Below are 23,958 nucleotides of genomic sequence, written 5' to 3' on the forward strand. Positions count from 1 at the left end.
AGACCTTTATCATGAAGGGGTGTTGGATTTTGTCAAAGGCTTTTTCAGCATCTAGTGAGATGAACATGTGGGTTTTTCCCTCAGTCTGTTTATATGATGGATTACATTGATGGATTTTCGTATGTTGAACCATCCTTACATCGCTGGGATGAAGCCTACTTGATCATGGTAGATGATTTCTCTGATGTGTTCCTGGATTCGATTTACCAGTATTTTACTGAGTATTTTTGCATCAATGTTCATGAGGGATATTGGTCTGTAGTTCTCTTTCTTAGTTGTGTCTTTGTGTGGCTTGGATATCAAGGTTATTAAAGCCTCATAAAAAGAGTTTGACAATGACCCTTCTTCTTCTATTGTGTGGAATACTTTGAGGAGAATTGCTATTAGCTGTTCCTTGAATTTCTGGTAGAATTCTGCACTGAAGCCATCTGACCCTGGGCTTTTTTTGAATGGGAGACTTTTGATGACTGTCTCAATTACATTAGGGGTTATAGGTCTATTTAAGTTGCTTATCTGTTCTTGATTTAATTTTGGTAAGTGAAATCTATCCAGAAAATTGTCCATTTCTTTTAGATTTTAGAATTTTGAGGAATACAGGTTTTCAAAGTATGACCTGATGATTCTCTGGATTTCCTCTGGGTCTGCTGTTATGTCCCCATTTTCATTCCTGATTTTATTAATTTGCATGTTCACTCTCTGCCATTTGGTAAGTTTGGATAAAGGTTTGTCTATCTTGTCGATTTTCTCGAAGAACCAACTCTTCCTTATATTGATTCTTTGTATTGTTCTCCTAATTTCCACTTTATTGATTTCAGCCCTCAATATGATTATTTCCTGGCATCTGCTCCTCTGGGGTGTATTGGCTTCTTTGTGTTCTAGAGCTTTCAGTTGTGCTGTTAATTCTCTACTGTGATTATTCTCCTGTTTGTTCATGTGGGCACTTAGCGCTATGAACTTTCCTCTTAGCTCTGCTTTCAAAGTGCCCCATAGGTTTGGATATGTTGTGTCCGCATTCTCATTGAATTCTAGGAAATCTTTAAATTCTTTATTTATTTCTTCCTGGACCCAGAAATTGTGCAATTGGGTGTTACTTAATTTCCATGAGTTTGCGGGTTTTCTACAATTTGTGTTGTTGTTGAATTCTAACTTTAAAGCATGGTGGTCTGATAAGACACAGGGGGTTATTTCAAGTTTTTTGTACCTGTTGAGGTTTGCTATGTTGCCAAGGATGTGGTCTATTTTAGAGAAGGTTCAATGTGGCACTGAGAAGAAGGTAAATTATTTTGTATTTGGATGGAATATTCTACAGATATCTGTTAAGTCCAATTGCACCATAACTTCTATTAGTTCTTTTGTTTCTTTGTTAAGTTTCTGTCTGGTGTTCCTGTCCAGTGGTGAGAGTGGGGTGTTGAAATCTCCCACTATAAGTGTGTGCAGTTTTATGTGTGATTTGAGTTTTAATAAAGTTTCTTTTACAAACGTGGATGCCTTTGTATTTGGGGCATAAATGCTCAGAATTGAGACTTCATCCTGATGGATTTCTCCTGTGATGAGTAGGAAGTGACCTCCTTCATCTCTTTTGATTGATTTTAGTTTAAAGTCCAATTTATTGGATATTAGCATTGCTACCCCCTTTTGTTTCTTGGGTCCATTTGATAGGAAGATCTTTCCCTAACCTTTAATTCTTAGGTACCATCTGTCTTGGAAGTTGAGGTGTGTTTCTTGTATGCAGCAGAAGATGGAGTCTGTATTCTTATCCATCCTGCTAACCTGTGTCTCTTTATAGGCGAGTTAAGACCATTAACATTGAGGGATAATAATGACCATTGATTGTTCATTCTTCCTTGTTTTGGATTTGGAGGTGGTGGTAAAATTATGTGTGGGTTCCACCCCTTTTTTCTTTTGTCTGTTGATAAAGTGGGATTACCTATTGCCTATATTTTTCTGTTTGTAGTTAACTTCCTTGGGTTGCAGTTTTCCTTCCAGAACTTTCTGTAAAGCTGGACTGGTGGTTATGTATTGTTTGAATCTGGTTTTGTCATGGAATATCTTGTTTTCTCCAACTATATTCATTGAAAGCTTTGCTGGGTATAGTAGTCTTGGCTGGCATCCGTGTTCTCTTAGTGTAGGTAGAATATCTATCCAGGACCTTCTGGCTTTCAGAGTTTCCATGAAAATCATGTGTAATTCTGATAGGTGTGCCTTTATTTGGTTTCATTGACCTTATTCCTTTTCTGTTCTTAATATTTTCTCTTTATTCTGTATGTTTGGGGTTTTGATTATTATTTGGTGAGGAGAACTTTTTTGTGGTCCAGTTCTGTAGGTATCTTTTACTTTCATTGGCATGTATTTCTTTAGGTTGGGAAAGTTTTCTTCTATGATTTTGTTGAATATGTTTTCTGCGCCTTTGAGTTGGATTTCTTCACCTTGTCCTATACCTATTATTCTTAGGTTGGTCTTTTTACGGTATCCCATATTTCCTGGATATTTTGTGTTATGGATTTGTTGGAATTAAGATTTTCTTTGGTTATGAGTCTACTTCTCCTAGTGTATCTTCAACTCCTGAGATTCTCTCTTCCATCTCTTGTATTCTATTGGTTATGCTTGCATCTGTAGTTCCTGATCATTTACCCAGCTTTTCTATTTCCAGCATTCCCTCAGATTGTGCTTTCTTTATTGTCTCTATTTCAGTTTTTAGGTCTTGAACTGTTTCCTTGAGAGATTTGTTGATATCTTGTATTTTTGATTTGTTTTTTCTTCCATTTCTTTAAGGGGTTTTCTCATGTTCTCTTTGAGGCCTTCTATCATTTTCATGAAGATGTTTTTAAAGTCATTCTCTTCTGCTTCATCTGCATTGTGATGTTCAGGTCTTGCTGGTGTATGATTCCTAGTCTGTAGTGGTGTCATACTGGGTTTTCTGTTGTTGAATGTGCTTTTATATTGTCTTCTTCCCATCCTTTCTTCCGATGGGTGTAGCATGAGTCTCTTCCTCTCTTGGCAGGTATGGCACCAAGGTTCCCTTCTGGTAGATGCAAACAGTTCCAATACTCTGATGTCTGTCCTCTTCTCGTGGATGGAGGCATGACTGTTACCGGGGCCTTGGCAGTCTCTGGGTATGTTGGATCCTGCCACAGATTTCGGATCCTGTGAATAGACCCCTGGCATCAGGTGTCCCCTATAGTGGTTTTTTGTTTTGTTTTGTTTTTATAGAACTTATACTTTTAAGGAGAAATTTGTGAAGGAAAAAAATGCAGTATTTGAGAGGAAAATGTGACCAAATAAGGATAAAATCAAAGAAACAACATCTTGAGAGCTGAGATTTGTTTACCTGTTTGGGAGATTCCAGTTATTATGAATTATCTCCATCTCCCTCCCCTATGCTACTCTTCCAGTGTTTTTACAAATGATTTCAAACCTAAGACACTAGCTTCTTGGGTAGCTAACAGCTGCTAGTGCTTTCTGATTACCCACAGTCTGTTTCTTACTTGAAAAACCTGGGGACTAAAGAGGGCTCAGCCAATAAAAGTGGACACTGCTCTTGCAGAAGACAAGAATTCCATTTCCAGAACCCACATTGGGTGGTTCCAAACCACCTGCAACTTCAGCTCCAGGGGAATCCTGCATCCTTGTCTCCAGGGATGATTATAGTCACGTGTACACACACACACACACACACACACACACACTTGAAAATCTTTTTTTTAAAAAGGCTCTTCAATCAGTGTCATTTTTCTGTATTTCCATTTTTGTTGAAACCAAGCAAAAATTTGATAATCAAAATCAGAATATATAAAAGGCAGTGGTTTCTTCCTCTTTTGAACACCCGATTTAACGGCTACTACATTGCTTGAAAACCATGGCCACTATAATAAACAAGGTAAGATCTTGTAAAGGGTTTGTGATTGGAAGTTGGTCCAGAATATTTTTTATATGAGAGAATATGGTTGACTGACTTCAAATGGTGTGATTTGAGATTGGTTGGATTATTCTGCCAGGGTCCATAAAAATGGCTAGCTTCATCTTGGCTTAGTCAGAGAGTTCAAAACTATCCTTTACTCTTCCAAAGTTAAAGTCATAAGACCTAAAGGTCTAAGGTGTGGCTACTATAGGATTTTGGTCTTAGGCGTGGATGTTTAATCTAAATAGCAAGAGATTTGTTCTAAGGTGTGGTTACTTTTAACCCTCAAGGTCAGATAACAAGAGATTTAGTCTACTGAATGCTTGGAAAATTAAGGAAGTAAGTCTATTTGTTCCTTGTATCTTGATAAAGAAGTCTCTTGCTGTTTTTTTTTTTCCCTTTTTGGTTTGGGTATATTAAAATGTTGAAGAATAAACTTGGGGCCTTCACTATTCACTAGATTGCCCTCCGGACTCTAATCTGTGTCTCTATCCTCTCCTTAGTATCTTTACCTGCCATTTTCTTACTCCATACCCCCTCTCTCAGGTATGAACCGGGCAAGTCGACTATATCCGACTAAAGTCCCCACAAAGACAGGTTCCCACAGATGGCCCCTCAACATGGGGCACAAACAAGTTGGGCTCATATAGATTGGTACTACAATGTGGGGCACAAACATACATTATTCATGGATGTGTATTAATCTCACTAATACTTGTCCATTGTAAGTAAGAGGCTCCACTATACTCAACCAAGAAGGAATAAGCTATAGAGTCCTTAGTGCCAGGCTTTGCCACCACATATATGTGAACCAAAGTAAATGGCTACTTGATCTTTGATTGGGTGTCACCCAAGAGATTACCTTGAAGACAAACCAATCAGAAGTTAGCTGGTGGTGGTATGCTTTACAGATCTGGGTGTGCTTTATGGACAAGCACACAGCAATGATGCACAGAGCATAGCAACCACCCTGGGAGGGCCTATGGGCCATAACAACCAGTTGACCAATCAACACAGGGCAAGCCCTCCAAGCCTGGAGGCATGCCAATCCTGAGCCTGTGCATACCCCTAGACACTCCCCTTACACTGCCCTATAAGTCTCTATGCAGCCAATTCGAACTGTCTTTGCTAGCCATCCGCCATGGCGGGTGGACGAGAGACCCCAGCTAACATGGGGTTAGCTCATTAAACAAGCAATAAAGACTCATGCAGTTTGCATCAAGCTTTTGCCTCTGCCTGGTGATTGGGGTGGCCGAGGTCCTGGGCTATAAGATCCTGGAAGCCTGAGCTTTCTGCAGGTCTTACAGAAGCAGAAGTTAAGCTTGTTTTTATTTTGTTCCTTTCTAAAAGCTCATCTAGACAGAGAATAAGAACCTACTAAGGATTAAGCATTTAACTTGATAAATTTGTTTATTAAAGATTTTCAAGACTACAGCCTAAAAATAGGAATTAAATTGATAGTATAAGATAGGTAATAATTTCTATGCGTATTAAGGTTAGTTTTGTGTTTTTCTGCCGGCAACACTATGCATGATATTTTTAGCAGTGATCAGTATCCTGAAGAAACATTCTTGGATGATTCCAACAATCCAAGTCTTGTGTTGTACTAGTATTGTAGCTGGGGTCTGGTTTTACTTTGGATGTAGAAACCCTTCTGTATCTTCTCAAAGACAATGATCTGGGGAGAAAGAAAACTAGTGGTGAGAACAGTCAGGCCTGGTTGGCACAAGATGAAGAAAACACTGAAACTCAAGAACAAAGGTCCATCTAAAAGTTTATGACACCTCAAAGCAAGATTGAGTAACTCACCTCATTGTCTCCTGGATGAAGCCAGGGACCAGGAAGGTACAGTGTTCTCTGAGGCCCAATGTTCTGATATCTTCCAAGATTGCGTCCATTGATGAATACAAACCCATAATACCAGTTCTGAAAGGAATGGAGGTTTGAGACATAGGAACAGAAATTGAGACCTAAGGCACCGTGGAGTAAGAGCAAGATTTAGGAGCCCAGGAGTACCGAGTATGAAAGCAATTTAGAATGGAAAACATCTAGAGCTTCTTCTCCGCTGTCTGAGAACAAGCAAGAAGAAAATGGGGCCAATTCTGCCCTGGAGATGCTGCTGTGGTCCTGCTGAATGATGTGTGGAGATGCTGCTGTGGCCCTGCTGAATGATATGTGGAAAGGATTCTGTGGTTCCTGCTGAATGATGTGTGGAGATGCTGTGGTCCCTGCTGAATGATGTGTGGAGATGGTGCTGTGGTCACTGCTGAGGGAAGTGTATGTGTTATATATATATATATATATATATATATATATATATATATATATAGGTTTTTTGAGACAGGGTTTCTCTGTGTAGCTTTGGAGCCTATCCTGGCACTCGCTCTGGAGACCAGGCTGGACTTGAACTCACAGAGATCTGCCTGTCTCTGCCTCCTGAGTGCTCGGATTAAAGGTGTGTGCCACCAACACCTGGCAGTGTGTTGTATTTTTAAATCAGGGTGTTTTAGATTATTATTTGAAGATGTGTTCCATTTATTTATGCTGGTGAACATTTACTTAATGATTCAAAGATGTGTTGCATTCTTTTATGTTGCATTTGTTTAACTCTGTGAAGCTGTGTTACTTTGCCTGTCTAAAACACCCGATTGGTCTAATAAATAGTTGAATGGCCAATAGCTAGGCAGGAGAGGAATAGGCAGGACTGTCAGGCAGAGAAAATAAGTAGGAGGAGTGAGAAAAGGAGGAGGACAGGGGGATGCCAAGAACTAGCCACCCAGCCACCCAACTAGGCACTGAGTAAGAAAGAAAGAAAAGATATACAGAAATAGAGAAAGGTAAAAGTCCAGAGGCAAAGGTAGACAGAATAATTTAAGAAAAGCTGGCTAGAAATAAGCCAAGCTAAGCACAGGCATTCATAAATAAGAATAAATCTCTGTGCATTTATTTGAGAGCTGGGTGGTAAGCCCCCAAAGAGCAAAGAGAAAAAAAAAAAAACAACTATGGCAGGAATTTTTATTTCCAAAATAAGAACAATAAGAAACAGATGCACAGTATTGCTGACAGTGATGAAAGTGGTCTTTTTATTATATTTTTATGTTTATTCATCTTATTTGTATAGGTATGAGTATTCAATTCTAATGTATATATGTGCACTTGGAATGCCTTGTTCTTGATGATGTCATAAGAAGACATCAGACCCCTGGTACTGGAGTTAGACAGTTGTAAGCTCCCATATGAGTGCTAAGAACCAAACCCAGACCCTCTGAAAGAGCAACCAGTGCTCTTACCTGCTAAGTCATCTCTCCAGGCTGAACATAATCTTTTATAATCTACTGGCAATACAAAATATGGTTACAAGAAGAATATTTAGGACAAGAAAATAAAGCAGCAAGGATACTTCTTGGCAATTTTTTCCACTAGAGAAATTTTACTCAGGGAGAGCTGCTGAGAACCTAAGTCGAGCCTTTCTTAGCTCACAAAGGGTAAAAACATGGGTATCAGGGAAGCTCATCAAATGTACTCTCTGAGTTGGGACTTTAAGGGATCTACCCTAGGAAGGGTAAAATAGAAGGTGTTCATTAACCAGAAGCCTTAATATGCTAGCAGCTGCATGACATAGTCACTCTCAGGAGCAAAATTCTATATGATTACAATTTTATGTTCATTGTAAAGCTTTCATAAAAATTGCTAGAAAAACTAAAGACTGGTTTATTAAAATGGGGATAAACAAGATAATCAAAACTTTGTAAATCCAAGAGGCCAATAATGAATGCTCCTGGACTGAGTCTACCAGACATAAGTAGATTATTTAATTTAAATGCACATAAAAAATACTAAGTGGTCATCCCTTAGATCATATATATACAAGTAACATTATATAGACTGAACTGGTTATGGTCATGTATTTATGAATATATATATATATATATATATATATATATATATTCAACAATTAAAAGAAGGCCATGAACTTAAGAGAAAATAAAGGGAGTAGATGAGAGGAGTTGGAAGGAGGAAAGAGAAGGGGAAAATTATATAACTATATAATAATTTTAAAATATTATTTTAAAAAGGCTGAGGCTTGCTGTTGGTGTTGACACAGGTGATGGTCCCCTTAAGAAAGGGGGTAGCCACCCAACAATTAGGTGCCTCCTTGGGGTTGGTAATCAAGCTTCAGTGCAGTTGCTAAAACTTTACTGTTTAATAAAGACAACAAAATATGGATTTCAGGGCAGCCATTGGGCAGTCTGGAAACAAAGCTATCACTGGCTTATAAGTGAATAAAGATTACAGTACTACTCTCAGTCAACAACTACTCCCCCTCCCCCATTTTACTTTAAAATCTTGCCAGGAACTTAACCCAGTCACTCTGTTGTCTGTTTCACAAGAGCCTCTAATGTGTGTTTCCTCAGAGCTACTAACGAGCTATATTAAGCAGAAAGTCCAGACTGAGCTCTGGCCAAGTGGGGAAAAAATATAATTTGTAGATGGAGCAATTCTATGATAGTGAGTGTCAAGCTAGTTACACAACAGTCTTATCCCATGGGACTAATGGAGCAAAAAGTCTTTGATAAGAAAGTCTGAGAAATTAATCCTGACTTAGAACTAGAAAAAAGAGATGATCATTAACTTTATTTTGTAGAGTCCAGATTTGCCTTCTCAGGTTTCATGCTCACAGTATAATCTAGAAAGAGAGAATTCTTCTAAACACAAACAGAAAAGAAATTTAATAAAAATAATAGAATCCACAGATTGCTTCAGACAGTAAATGACTCTGAAGAAATGGCAACTACGCCAGCCAGTAGTGACACACAACTTTAATCCCAATACTCAGGAGGCAGAGGCAGGAAGAGCTCTGTGAGTTCAAGGCCAGCCTGGTCTACAGAACAAGTTCCACGACAGGTTCCAAAGCTACACAGAGAAACTGTGTCAAGAAAAGAAAGAAGGGAGGGAGGGAGGCAGGGAGGCAGGGAGGCAGGGAGGCAGGGAGGCAGGGAGGGAGGGAGGGCAGTCATATATTGCAGAGAACACAGAAGGGAAGACAGAAACAGTAAAAGAAAACTCCAACTGCACTACAGCTAAGTGTGTGGTCTTGTCCAGATTCTCTGCCAGACTTTGATCCCATTCCTGCCTCCAGACATTTCTATCTTTGTGGACAAAGCCTTCCCCAGGTCAGGCTCAGGAATTGGTAAAGCCTTCCTCTGGTCCAAGGATTAGTGTTTCTGAAGGATTGATCAGTGTGTGCAAAAACTATCAGTCACAGCTTCCAGGATTACTGCAGCCTGACACTCTTCTCCTACACATAACCCCTATCTAGATTAGCTAAGCCTGACTCCTGGTGCAGTGGGGTACCATGAACCCACTCTCTTAGTTACTATTCTATGAAAAGACACCATGGCCAAGGTACCTTATAGAAGAAAGCATTTAATTGGGGGACTTGTATACAGTTTCAGGAGCTTAATCCACAAATACAATGCACAAGAGAATAAAACAGGCAGGCATGGTGCTGAAGCAGTAGTAGTAGAGAGAGGGAACCTTGGTCTGATGTTAGCTTCTGAAACATCAATGACCATCCTTAGTGATTCACCTCCTGCCACAAGGCCACACCTCCTAATCCTTCCTCAACACTTGCATTAACTATGAGCCAATAGAGGCAATCCTCATTCAAGCCATCACATGAACCTGTTTCCAACTATATACAATAAACCCACATCCTCAACTCAGATATATAAAATAAAGCAGGTTTTCCAGATTGCTGGTTTTGCCAGTGTGTCTTCATCAGATCACATGGCCACCCCACACAAGCCCAACTTTTCTGTCCATTTATCTGTACTTTTTTCATTTCTTCTTCACCTTGGTCAAATTTCCAGAACAAAGCCATGCAGGACATGGCAGTGTACTTCCAAAAGAATAACATTCAACTAAGAACTGGACTCTCATTGGCAAGAGCAGGACAAGCACAGGCATGCTGCCAGGAGAGAACTTCCAAGTAGATTGTAAAGTCATAACAACTACCTCAGGAGAATTTAAATATTTCATGGATTCCTTAGCTTGGGAAGGGGAATAGAAGCTTTCTCTGACAGGACAGGAAAAGCAGGGAGAGTTATTCAAGGATGTTTAAAAGAAATTATCCCAGGTATGAGTTGTACCAGTCTATCCAGAGTAACAATAGTCCACTTTTATTTCAAAGATAGTGGGTGGGATTTCCTAGAAGCTGTTAACACGGTGGACAATGCAGTTTGGACACTCTAGTCCTCTGGCAAACTTTAAAGGGTCAGTCACACTTAAGATCAGCCCAACCAAACTGTCCCAGAAAGCTACTTGTACCCATTGCCCTGACTCACATCAGGGTTGCTATCAAAGAAGCTCAATTTCACCTCTGTGAAATGTTAAATGAATAATACTTCCCGGGAGGTACTAGCTTTATCATACCCATGGATGCATAAATTGTACTGCCAGTAAATCATACAACCCGTCTAGGGCAAGCAATGCCCACCCTTGTTCAGTATACAGACTTAAATGTGTACTTTCATTCAGGGTAAGATTTCACCCCTATCAAGCAGAAGAGTAAGGGTTTCAAAACCTGGGAATCAGGATTCACTTAAGAGTAGTGTAGTTGGTGGTTTGAATAAGAATGGTCCAGTCCACATAGGCTCATAAATTTGAATGCTTCGTCATCAGGAAGTGGTACTATTTGAGAAGAATTAGGAGGTGTGGTCTTGTTGGAGGAAGTGAGTCCCTGGGGACGGGTTTTAAGGTTTCAAAGACCCACACCAGACCCAGAATCTTTCTTCCTGATGTCTGTGGATCTAAAAGTAGAACTCTCAACTACTTCTCAAGCAACATGCTTGCCTGGGTATAGCCATACTCCCCACTGTAATGATAATGAACTAAAATTCTCTAACTGTAAGCCAGCCCCAATTAAATGCTTTCTTTTATAAAAGTTGCTATGGTATCTCTTTGAAGCAATAGAAAAATGACTAAGACAAGTAGATTCCAAACTCTAAAGAAAGTACCTAATAATATGGCTGGGCCATTTCTGCTAAATAGAGAAGGATAAATTCCTTGGCCAAACTGGTGTTCAGTAACCAAATCACCTTAGACCATATTATGGCTAAGCAAGGGCAGATACATTCTATCACAACTGTCTCTTCTGTTTTCATTCCCATATTCTCTAAAGTTAAATTTTATTTTTAAAAGATAAGAAAACATGCATCCTGGCTTTTAGAAATCTCCCCAAAAGCACCAGAACAAATGACATTGTCTGGGTTTTTCTGGCAATTTCAGTTGGGAAGCCTATACATATTTGTATAGTAAACATTTTTAAAGAAACCACATTCATGAGAAAGATTTATGACATAAGCCACAGAGATAGTGTTTATTTTGAAGAAGAAGCAAGCAGAAATCTTGGCATCAAAGAATTTAAAAATGTAAATAAGAAACACAGTTGAAAGCCTCAACAACAGATCAAACAGAAGAACTTCTGAACTTCAACACTAGTCTGCTTTAATTATGTCGGTAAAGGGAAAAAAAGAGGAAGGGCAAAAAGGGGTAGGGAAGGAGAAAAAGGAAGGAGGAGACAGAGAGCCTGTGAAAATTATGAAATGACAGTAAGCAAATAAATATTCACATCACAAACACCACAGTAGAAATGAAGAGAAGTGGTATAGAAACAAACTTGGTAAAATTTTCCCAAATGTTGGGAAACACCCAAACATTAAAGAAATTCAAACAACCTCAATTACATTCTACCAACAAAGGTTTTCTCTGAATCATATTATTATCAAGCCAACAAAACTTCAAAGAGAATTCAACAGCAGTAAGAGAAAAGCATCAGGCTGCACAGAAGGGAATCTTCGATAGAAGAGCCATACATTTCTCAGAAGAAAGCTTACATGCAGAAGTGAGTACGACGGTATGTTCAAAGTCCAGAAAGAGAAACTATACCAAACAAGAATACGATACCTAGAAAAATGTGTCCTTCAGAAATGAAAGAGGAGTAAATCCTCCTTAAAACAATTGGACACTAAGGGATTACGTCAGTCACAAGAAATGTTTAATGGAGTTCTACATCTAAAAGCAAAAATATGACTACTAAAATCAGAAAAGCAATTAAAATGTTCGATTCCCAGATACAGTAAATGTATAGAAGAAAAAGATGATTGACTCAACCCTAATGTAAAAAAAAAAAAGCACTGGTCAGGTGTGGCAGGTCATGTCTATCTTCTATCTTCTCAGCTACCAGAAGGCCAAGCCAGGTACATTGCCACAAATTCAAGCCAGTGGGAAAGAAACAACAAACAGTAGATAAAAGATGAAATATTTTTTAAAACAATACAAATTATCAATAAAACTTTCATTTGCCTTTCTGAAAAGACAAAATTTACAAACCTTTAGTAGACTAACCATGAAGAAATTTTATGTGTTGCATATTTAAGCACATTTGAATATAAATATGTACTCTGGGCAAACACAGGTAAGAAATCAAATGTGATGAGTATGAAGGAGAGTCTGCCATTTGTCCTGTAGGTGTTACAATTGTTTGAGTTTTTCAACTGTATCTTCATATACCTTATAAATAATGGTAAGTTAGGATGACTGAGAAAGATCATACAGTTTTATTGGAAGTAAGGAAAAGGCTAGGAACAAAAGCAAGGGGCTGGAGAGATGGTTCAGTGGTTAAGAGCACTGGTTGTTCTTCTAGAGGTCCTGAGTTCAATTCCCAACATCCATATGGTGGCTCACAACCATCTGTAATGAGATCTGATGCCCTCTTCTGGCCTGGGTACATGCAGACAGAACACTGTATACATAATAAATAAATAAATCTTTTAAAAAATGTAAATATTCCTCCAGGTATATCATGGCCTTGCTTAGGTTTCATTTGCTTTAGTTTTTGCATATTTTTATTTTCAAATATATTAGTTCTTTGAGAAATATATATATATATATATATATATATATATATATATTGACCATATTCAACCTTCCTTCCCCAATCCCCCTCCCACTGCTTCACTTTCTACTAAACTTTGAGTTGTTTTCCCCCCATCAAGGCTGATTTGTGTTTCCCAAATATTCTTGGATGTGTCCATCATTCACTGGATCATGGTGGAATCATCAACAACTCCCACCAGCTAAGAATTGCCAATAACTCCTCAGCTAAGGGTGGAACTTTATGCCCAACACCCCTCTCCATTCCAGGATTTGTTCTTGCTTAGGTTTGCACAGGTCTTGTGCATGCTATCACAGCCCCTGTGAGTTCACATGTCTATCTGCTCCACTGTATCCAGAGGCACTGTTTCCTTGTAGTCATTCATGCTCTTGCATTCTTCCTGTGTCCTTTTTGGCAATGTCCTAGAGTCTTTAAAATGATATATGTGGGACTAGCGACATGGCTGAGTAGTTAAGAACGCATACTGCTTTTATAGAAGACCTGAATTCAGTTACCAGCACCTATGTTAGGCAGTTCACAGCTGCATATAACTCCAGTTCCAGGGGATCTGACTCCCTCTCCTGGCCTCCAGGAGAGGCAATGCACATCCATGCATACACAAACAGACATATATACATACACTTAATTTTTAAAAGAAAATACATCTTAAAAGAAAGTGCATGATTAGAACATCAGAGAAGAAGAGGAGGCTTACTTACTGATAGATCCAGGAAGGTATCCTTGGGAGAAGAATCAGCCTTCAAGGTCCCCAAATAGAATGCAGGACCTAGATAATTCTCTGGGGCAAGCCTCCAGGTGGCAGAGCGGAGCCTGGAGGAGGGATCAAAATGCTAAAGAGAACTCTTCCCAGCTCTCCTTCCAATCCTGACCCAGCCTTCTCCCACAGAGACCAGGATTTCATCTGCATTTCAAACTGGAAGTACTGGAGGAGCCATTGGAACACCTATTGTGTTCTAGTCTGAATGGAGCATCTGATAACTTCAGAAGAAAAAGTCATGACCTCTCAGATCCACAGGATGCATTGGGAGTAGGAAGGAGCATACCTCTCGAAGAAACTCATCTTCATGTCCAATGAATAGATGGTGAAATTCTTCAGCAAAGTGCCATTGATGCTAATATCACCATTTAATCCTGTGGATGGGAAGCAGAGAAGAGACTAGCAACAGGGGCTGGATATTCTCCAAGGTTTGGCACAGAGAAATCAAGACTATGGATGCTTTTTGTTGAGGAATACAGCCATGAGAATAAATACTGCACCATCCTATTGTCACTTAAAATGTCTTATCGTGTGCTTCCACACTACTGAAAACATTTCCTACTTAATATAGGGACTTTTCATAAAAGAAGACTGAGTGAGTCTTGATCTAAGATGGGCCAGAATCCAAAATAATTGCTCTGCTTTCCTGCCACAGATAACAACAAAAGGCAGGACAAAGAAGGGGGCATGAAGTAACATCACCACTCCTAGGACTGAAGTAGCCCACTTCTCAGAAGACCATTTCTGTCTTCACAACCCCCAAGCAGCCACAGCTATATGTTCCAGATAAGTGAAGAGAAGCTACACTTGTTTCTCAGCACCAAAGCCTACCTTTCCACTCATTTTGAATTTTCCATGAATAATTTATCCGGCCTTGATTCTCAACCAGGATCCTCAGAAGTTGACAATCCTGCTTAAGCAAACAAGTTAGGAGAAAACTAAATAGCCAAATAGAGCTCATATTCTAGAACATATTCTTTTTTCTAATTCATCCCACCCCCTCCCCTTCTCTCTTCTCTCTTCTCTCTTCTCTCCTCTCTCTCTCTCTCTCTCTCTCTCTCTCTCTCTCTCTCTCTCTCTCTCTCTCTCTCTCTCTCTCTCACACACACACACACACACACACAGGCACACCCCACTGGGCTCCTACCCCATACTCAATCTGCTCTTTCTTTATTGCTGTTCCCATAAGGACAGGTTGAAAGAATCTTTCAATCTGCTTTTGATAAGTGACCCAAACAGGAGCTGAAGGTTGAATCAGGCCCAAGAAGAACTTCTATTCTTGCAAAATAATCCATAATATAGGTCCGAAGACCACCAAAGCTTAAAAGATGCCCTGAGATTACAGCCCTACGCATTTCCTGCTACAGTCCTTTGTGAGAAGCCCAATGGACAAAGGTGGTAGTCAAGCCCCAGAACCAGGCTACCTTTGAATGGGCAGTCAAGAGTATTACCTGGACTGTGGGATCATGTACCTGAATTGTAGGAATAGTCAGGTCATAAGTATATTCGTCCAGATTGCCTATAGTTGTGTCATTCAAAAACACCTATGAAAGAAGAGTTGGCATCATATTGATTGACAGACCTATCTGAAGGGCAGAGCTTTAGATAGAAAATGGTCATGAGGAAGAGAAAGAAAGGTAGTGACTTTAGTGCTCAGATGACCAGAAGCTGAACAGGACTTCCCAGTAGACTGTGATTTATATCAAAACAAACTATAAAAGTCTATTTGATTTGGCTCCAAGTTTCCTATTATTCCAACATACTGGTAAAATAAATATTAGCAAATAGTGAAATGAGTCTGTAACTACACTCCTCAAAGGCAGATGTAGGCTACATGCCACCAGAGATACCTGCTGCTGCCTACCTGTGCTGAATCACTAACTGAAGCATAGAGATCACCGCCAGCACAGATGGAAGTCTCATAGAGGACAAATCCAAATGGCTGGCCACTGCCGTTGTTTATTGGAAGATTCTCCATGGTGACTGGAGTGTATAACATGACAGGCTAGAATGGAAACAGGGCAGAAACAGAAGACAAAATGAAGAGAAGCCATGATCCTTCTCTTAAGACTCTTGTCACTGTTTGTTGGACCACACAATGGTCCTCAAGGATTTCTTGAATACAATCACATAATAGATGTTATGACAATGCTTCAATAATATATTCACTGTTCAAGAAAGTTGGAATGATAGTGCATTGTGAAGACTGCATAAACACTGTAATCACAAAAATGAATCAAAAGAATAAGCAAATGTATTGCAAAATAACTGAAGATGAGAGAAACAGTTTCAACTCAGCAAACATTGGCTATATAGACCATTTATTGGTCTCTGTCTCTTGTCTAAAATAACAACAGTAAAGGTGAAGCCAGTAAAAATTCAAGAATTTGGTTTCTACAGATAAGACAGGCTTCTCATTTAGAGGGAGAGAAAACACATAGAATTAAACAACAACAACAACAAAAACTACAGTCTAACTAATGGGTAATGAAGAAGATTGCTTCCATGGATGCATAGCTAAGAGATTTTGCATTTGTGGATCCTGTAATAGCATTCACCAAGTGGTCATCTAAGCTTGAAGTAGGATCTGCTATAAGGTAGGATACCCTGCTATGCCCATTTTCTCAAGCAAATTCTTCAAGTTCTTTAACATCTTCTCCAAAGGAACAACAATCCCTGACCAATAATGCCATGAAGTAATTTTTAAACTCCCCCACAAAGAAGTTCCTTAATGGACTATCTCCTCTAGTGGACTATCTCCACATCCTTTCGCCCTATTTTCCATGGTCTCACCCTCCAACCCTGCCCCTGCTAGCGCCAAAGCAGTTCTCACCTTATTTAGGTATGGTAGGATATCAAACAATGGCAAGTAGAATGCTAGACCCACAGTAGGGTACACGGTCTTGGGAATAAGTTGAGGCAACCGAGGCAGGAAACCTACTGTAATGAGAATGGGTCACAGGACTAAGTGGCTAAAATGAATGTTCCTTTCTCTAAACATTCCCATGACTATCTGTGACCTGTGACCTCTGTATCCAGAAACAGAAGAAAAATGAACTTTATACTAGGACATGCTTCTCTAAGGGAGATAATTGGAGCCACTTTGCATTTTGAAATCTGATAGAGACACATATCTAGGAAACATTAATTACTGGTAGACACATACACCTAGTAAACACATGTACCTGGTGTAACTGGAGACATAGAGAAAAAGGACCAGTAGAAAGTTCTTTGTTACATCTTTTGCAGTACTGGCTTTACTTCTGCTCTAACCCTCACTGGACAGCTAATTGGATACATTTCGTTAAAGTCAAAATTGTGAGTTTCCTTTCTGCATCTGTGGTTACTAAGCCACACATAATATTAAGCTTTACAAATAGGAAATTACTCCTAATTTATAGGAATCCAGTTTCATTGTTTTCATATTTCAGTAAAGAAGGTTAAAGGTTTGGAAGTGCTCATGCAGCCCTAAGTGGGAACTTGGAAGTTGAAGTAAGATTGCCCTTACTCATTAGAGCTCATAAGCTTCTACTCCCCACCCCCAAACACACACACAAAGACTTCTTTTTCTCGATCCTCCACAAACTACAGACAGCCCAAGAGAGCACCATCCCCTACTAAGTACCTGAAGCAGAAGCAAAAAGTTTCCGAAGCTTGAAATACTTTTCTGTGTAATCTCCAGCCTCAGTCAGTACAGCATCATAGTCTACAAAACAGAGGACCATGTTTGGGCCATACAGTCCTCCACAGCAGGCCCTGCTTCAGCTTGGGGACATGTGGCAACCCAGATCCATCAAAGTTGGGATAGATGGAATACACACCCTCTGTTTCCGTCACGCTCTATGTGGCTAAGATGTGGGTGTGAAATGACAACCTGGAAACATTCCCCAAATCCTATCTGGAAACATGGGGCTCACCCTGCTCTTTTACTTCCTCACAGACATTCTTGTCTCTTCTACCTGGTGTCCTAGTCCCACCCAGCTAGGTCTGAGAACAGTGCACAAAAGTGAAAAGCACATTAAGTACCCAGGATCCTACCTGCTAGAATGGCAGCTGGCTGAGCAGCATACAAATCAAAGAATAAAGGAAAGCAGACAAAAGGCCTCAGTGCTCAGCACAAACCACATGTTGAAATCTCATGATCCAAGAACATGGTTGTGGAGTCTCCTCCCCAAAGCTGTAGGACCACCCATCCTAGAGAAGTGACTCCACTATCATCACTTACCATAGCTAGTCACAACACTTGAGTGCTTATCGTAATGGAAGGCTCCATTTATGAAACCAAAGTTGGTTCCACCATGGAACATATACATATTGAAGGAGATTCCATATTTGATAAATCTAGACACAGTATATCGAATTTCTGTTGAGGGGGGTGAAAACAGAAGAGATACGGAGACCTTAGATAAAAACTGTCATTTCCAATTCCATTCACCACAACCAATCATTCGTTTTTATTTTATTTTTTTACTAACAAGTGGGTGGAACCATCCAGAACAACTCTTGAAGAACAAGTTCTGGCACTTGCAGCACTTTATTTTTTTTAATTTCCCCCCCTGCACTATAGCTTTGGTGCAAATTGCATCCAAACTGCACGTACTAAGTGATAGTATAAAACTCTTGTCTTACAAATATCTATATTTAAAAAATATTTACACATAACTAGTATGCTTTCATTCCTTACTTCCCAGAATAATGTCTCTAGAGGTGTTGAGTTAAAAACATCACATCATTGTACTATGCTTATGGCTATTTATAGTTTTGGCCACAAAAACTTCCACTTTGCCAGCATGTTTCACAGTGGGTTCCTCTTCCCTCTGGCTGCCATGAGAATCGGGAAGATGTCAATTTAGCATGGGCCTTGGCTCTGACTGTGCTCTTCACTGTTTGTTTACTAGACCACACATGGCTCACTTGCTCTCTGTCTTTGTCTCTCTGTCTCTGTCTCTGTCTCTGTCTCTCTCTCTCCTGGATTCTGCCTGGCTACCAACCAAATGAAGTCTTTAATTCCCACACCATCACAGGAATTATGAGCAAATGAATTGATGAAAAACTATGTGTAGCAATCATGACATCGGTGCCCCAGACACCAGTGATCACATTGTTGCTTGGTGACATGATGGCTGGAGATGGGGGCTAGGTTTGTGGCAATGCTGGTGTTATTTTTACATGATCTTTCATGGTTATGGTAGTCATGTTTTCCTTGTCTTGGGTTTTCCTTTCAGTTTTGTTGTCTGAAGCTAGCTATTGTCTGTTTCTCAGTCACCAATCCTTAGGTAATTCTCCCACTTCAGTACAACTGAGCTTTTCATACAGCAATAATAAAATAACTCTGTGGTAACACACTTTTGCTATATAAATGGTAGTTGCCAGGCATTTTTCTGAGTGGCAGCATTAAATCTTTTCAAAAATCCTAGATTCTCCTCCCCTCGTTCTTTGCTTTTGAAAAAAAAAAAAAGGACTTTTCCATCTTATTTGATTGAGATGTAGTCTTTGTATGTCTTTAAGGGTGACTTAACATAGTTTGCTATATGTGTACAAAGCACAATAATTAAACCAGGATTAGAAATGTACCTGTATCATTAATCACAGGTCATTTTATGCTGGGTCTTTTATGGCCATCTTCTTTAGTCATTGTAAATCTCTCACAGATTGTTTTAACAAGCAGTTGCCGCACTAATGTCTCCTTTCTGATGCATTCTGGAGTCCCTTGCTCAGCTTCCTCCTCTAGTCTCTCTCCATCCTTTTCACTATCTAATTGCTACTAATCCACTCCACTCTTCGTTGAGATCAACTTTTTTTTTTTAATTTCCACAAATGTAGGAGAAATTATACTTGTCATTCTTTAACTGGGTAGCCTCACTTAACACAGACAATTCCAGTTCCATCCCTACTGCTGCAGATGGCAGGATTTCCTTCCTTTATGACTGAATAATGCTCCATTGTGCATATTTATCACATTCTTTTTTTCTGTGTAATATACAGGTATTCCTTTTTCTATTTTTTTTATTTCATTTTACATTCCCCTCCCACCCTCTTACCTCCACCGAGCCCACCCCCAGTCCACTCCTCCTCACAGGTAAGGGCTCCCATGTGGAGTCAACATAGTCTGGCACAATAGGTTGGAGCTGGGCCAGGCCCCTCTCCCATTCATTAAGGTTGAGCATGGCATCCCACCATAGGGAGTGGGCTCCAACAAGCTAGCTTGTGTACTGGGATTATCTTGTTTACCACATCCTTTTGATCAATTCAAAGTTAAATAACCTCCATGGGGGCAGGGGTGACTGAAGTGAAAGAAATCTGCCTCAAATCACAAAGCTACTGCTGAAGTGCTGGGATTAAAGTCCCGCTCTTGGGCTCCAGGATCCAAGTTCTCAACTTCCACTGCTTCTGGGTCCCTAGTAATCATTACCACTTTGTTGATGATACCGAAGAATCATCTTTCCTAGAGATGAATAAGACACCATGCAAATGGTCCAGCACCTTTTTTAGCACACTTTCATGTCCACCTTTCCTAACTGAAGAGAACCATTCCCTGCCCCAGTTCTCTCATTGTGCCTGTTTCATTGCAGCGAGCAGCCTGAGAAATATGGGCTATACAGTAATGTCTTAATTTCTAACATTCTGCAGGTTTGACTCAATTGTAAGATTCCTGTGGGGGTATCATACAATTTGTCCTCACAAGGTCATCTCCAGAACATGGACAGTGCCTGAAACTAGCAAAGATTAGATGGATATTTGTGTCTGCCCATGCAAGTCAATAAACAGAGAGCTGTGTGAAAAACCCATGGCATAGGGCCTTCCTGACTCAGAGTCAAAAACTATGATTCACTTACCTTCTGCACTTTTAACATTGTGTTCCCTCCCCCATGTGTCAAACCAGCCAGTCCAGTATTCCATAACCATAATGGGTTTATCATTCTAGAAAGAAAGCAAATCAAATGGTAAGTATAACACAGGAAAATAAAGCAGAACAATATGAGAGAGAATACCTGCAAGGTTTTCCACCTTCCCCCCAATGCAGACGTTTTCCTATTTGATACAAACTCATTTTAAGATTTATTTATTTTATGCGTACTGTGCTCTGTCTCCATATATACCGGCATGCCAGAAGAGGGCATCTGGTCCTATTATAGATGGCTGGGAGCCACCATATTATTGTTGAGAACTGAACTCAGGAAATCTGGTAGAGCAGTCAGTGCTCTTAACTACTGAGCCATCTTTCCAGCCCCTAATTTTTATTTCTATCAGTACTTACTTGTATATTTTTTGCTAAGAAACTATTTTGAAAAGGTTTTTTAATTCTCCTGTCTTTATGAATTATACCTTTTATGGCTATAAAATTACTACTGACACATCAACATGACTAGTAATTATTGTGCTTCTACTATTACAAGGCACCGAGTAAAGCATTTTATTTAAGTAGCTCTATATAACAACCCCACAATGATAAACCACCGCCCCACTGTACAAACGATAAACCAAGGTTAGGCTACTGTCCAACTTAGCCCAGCTTGGAAGTGCTAGAGCTGGGATTTGAATTAGCAAGTATAGTTCCTGCAGCTACAGTCCTGACCATTGCTCTGTGCTACAGGGGTGATCACAAAAGACTTGTTAGCACTAACTTTATGGAAATATATCAAAGTCTTCTATTTTCCAGATCCCCAGATCTCATGTTTACCTAAAATACAGGCATTCCTTTTAACTTTTATCTTATGGATGCCTAAACTCTTGATCAAACACATATATTCATTCTACTTCCACCAACATTCTCAAGTCAGGGCAGCAATGAAGGCTCTTGTTTAAAAAGTAGTATCTTACTAGCAAGCCCTGCTGCTGGGCCAAATGTATTAAAATTTTGTCTGCACACCAATTCTCTGTCTCTGTCTCTCTGTCTTTCTCTCTGACACACACACACACACACACACACACACACACACACACACACACACACACATACACACACACACAAAGCACTAACTAAAAGAAAACTAAACTAGCTACATTTATATTAGACATATGACAACTCAGAAAAATAGAAATTCTAAATTAGAGGGATAAATTTCTCAACAAAATGTACTACACAAAATACAATTTCCCAATAAAATACTATATGTGAATGTACCTAAAAGGACCCTCAAAATACTAAGACAACCACTAATAGAACAATGGGATGGACAAACAAATCATAGTCATCACTTGGTAACAAAAGCAAAGTACATATTATTTTCAAATGTACATGGAATATTCCCCAAGACTGACAGTATTGTATACATGAAATAAATCTCAGTAAATGAGCAAGAACACAAATAATACAAATTATTTTCTTTGCTATCAACAGTATTAACACAGAAATTTAAAAAAAAAATGATGCAGTACTGAGGTGGCCGAGCAGGTAATGGCTTTCGCACTCAAGTCTGATAAACTGAGGTCTATCCTCAGAATCCATATGGTGGAAAGAGAAAACCAGCTCTCTCAAATTATCTTCTGACCTACTCCTGCGCATCATAGTATGAACACAAACACACACACACACACATACACACACACACACACACACACACACACAGAGACAAAGGCAGGCACACACATGCATACATATGCGCTCTCGTGCACACACTCATGCACACACTCATGCACACACACACACACACACACACACACACAGAGACAAAGGCAGGCACACACATGCATACATATGCGCTCTCGTGCACACACTCATGCACACACTCATGCACACACACACACACACACACACACACACACACACTATAAAAGAGAAATTAAGAATGTCTGGGAAATCCCTAAAGACTCAAAACTTTAACAACATATTTTAAACACAGAATAAAGCACTGACAAACAGCTGGCTAAAAGTCAACAGGGAGCCAGTGAGATGGCTCAGTTGGTAAACACTCTTGCTATGAAAGCCTGACAAACTTGGTTTCATCTCCAGAATCCAGGTAAATGTGAAAGGAGAGAACCCACTCTCAAAGTTGTCTTCTGACCTTCATACATGCACTATTAAGAGATGATCTGTAGTCCGTAAGGCTAAGATTTCTTTATTCAGATAAACACAAGCCCAAACACAAGCCAGAGAGTGCCCAGAGGCCGCAAGCTAGCGTGGCCAGAGAGAGAGACTATCCACGTGTGTCCGGTCCCTTAAGAATTGTCCCCGCATCATCTTTGACCTCCCCTGAACACGCCCTCATGGGTGTGGCCAGGCACACCTGTATTGGCTACTAAGAGACAGGGCTACAGTGCACTGCAATACACATGTACCTATACTACACACACATACACACACACACACACACACACACACACACACACACACACACACACACACCACAAGTTTTCTAAAAAGGAAAAGTAGGAAAAACTATGTTAAACTACTAAGGACCAACCTCTCACTGACAAAGTTTTGGATTCAACACAACAGAATAAAGTAAACTCCAGCAGAGGAAGACCTCTCCTCACATCCTTTCTGGACCAGTATGCTGAGGGAAGAGCTTATGCATTTATTTCAAAGACAACATAACTAAGATAAGTTATCTCCCCATCCTCGGTTAACAAAAATGGTTCTTTTTTAAAAAGGAAAAGAAAGAAATGAAAAGAAGGAAAGAAAGAAAGAAAGAAAGAAAGAAAGAAAGAAAGAAAGAAAGGAAGGAAGGAAGGAAGGATGAAAGAAAGACTTTTTATCTAAGATGAAAAATGGAGGATCCAATCCTAGGGAGGTCCTGATAAACTTTGACTTTCAGAGAAAAAAGCAAGGGACTATATTCAGAATAAAATTCTACCCATTACCACTTTCAAAGAAATGAGAGGCTGCACATGAAGATGTCAACATCTGCAAGAATTTTCTACCCAGTATTGCACTAAAGCCTTCAACACCTAACCTTGTGTGTTGGCTAGTCTTATGTCAACTTGACACAAGCTACAGATATCTGAAAGGGGGGAACCTCAATTGAAAATGCCTCCACAAGATCCAATTGTAAGGCATTTTCTTAATTAGCGATTGATGGGGAGGGACAAGTCCATTGTGGGTGGTACCATCCCTGGGCTGGTGGTCCTGGGTTCTATAAGAAAGCAGGTTGACTGCCCAAGGCAGCAAGGAGAAAACATGGCCCTGCCCTGCACCATTAAGACTGAGTGGGACAGCCAACCACTGAGCTGATGGGAGATGTCATTCTGTAAATATGACTCTCTTATTGGTTGATGAATAAAACACTGTTGGCAAATAGGGAAGCAAGACAGGTGGGACTAGGAGAGAAGGAGGATTCTGGGAAATGTAGTAGGGAGTCACCACGTGATCCCAGGAGGAGAGGATGCATGAGTCTGGCATTC

At 39.8% G+C, this 23,958-nt stretch overlaps 1 protein-coding gene across 1 annotated transcript in view; it reads right to left on the reverse strand.

The window, feature by feature from the left end:
- Positions 1-5,504: 5,504 nt before the first annotated feature.
- Positions 5,505-23,958, reverse strand: part of Glb1l3 (galactosidase beta 1 like 3) — a 38,893-nt gene continuing 20,439 nt past the window's right edge. Inside the window, exons 9-19 of the mRNA XM_027412205.2 lie at positions 20,451-20,535; positions 17,840-17,977; positions 17,240-17,320; positions 16,448-16,554; positions 15,479-15,619; positions 15,087-15,158; positions 14,446-14,524; positions 13,901-13,988; positions 13,556-13,667; positions 5,708-5,824; positions 5,505-5,576 (exon numbers count right to left, since the gene is read on the reverse strand). Of these exons, the coding sequence (XP_027268006.1) occupies positions 5,505-5,576; positions 5,708-5,824; positions 13,556-13,667; positions 13,901-13,988; positions 14,446-14,524; positions 15,087-15,158; positions 15,479-15,619; positions 16,448-16,554; positions 17,240-17,320; positions 17,840-17,977; positions 20,451-20,535 (1,092 nt within the window). The remainder of the gene's footprint in view (positions 5,577-5,707; positions 5,825-13,555; positions 13,668-13,900; positions 13,989-14,445; positions 14,525-15,086; positions 15,159-15,478; positions 15,620-16,447; positions 16,555-17,239; positions 17,321-17,839; positions 17,978-20,450; positions 20,536-23,958) is intronic.

This window comes from Cricetulus griseus, chromosome 4 (genome assembly GCF_003668045.3).
Source record: "Cricetulus griseus strain 17A/GY chromosome 4, alternate assembly CriGri-PICRH-1.0, whole genome shotgun sequence".
NCBI lineage: Eukaryota > Metazoa > Chordata > Mammalia > Rodentia > Cricetidae > Cricetulus > Cricetulus griseus.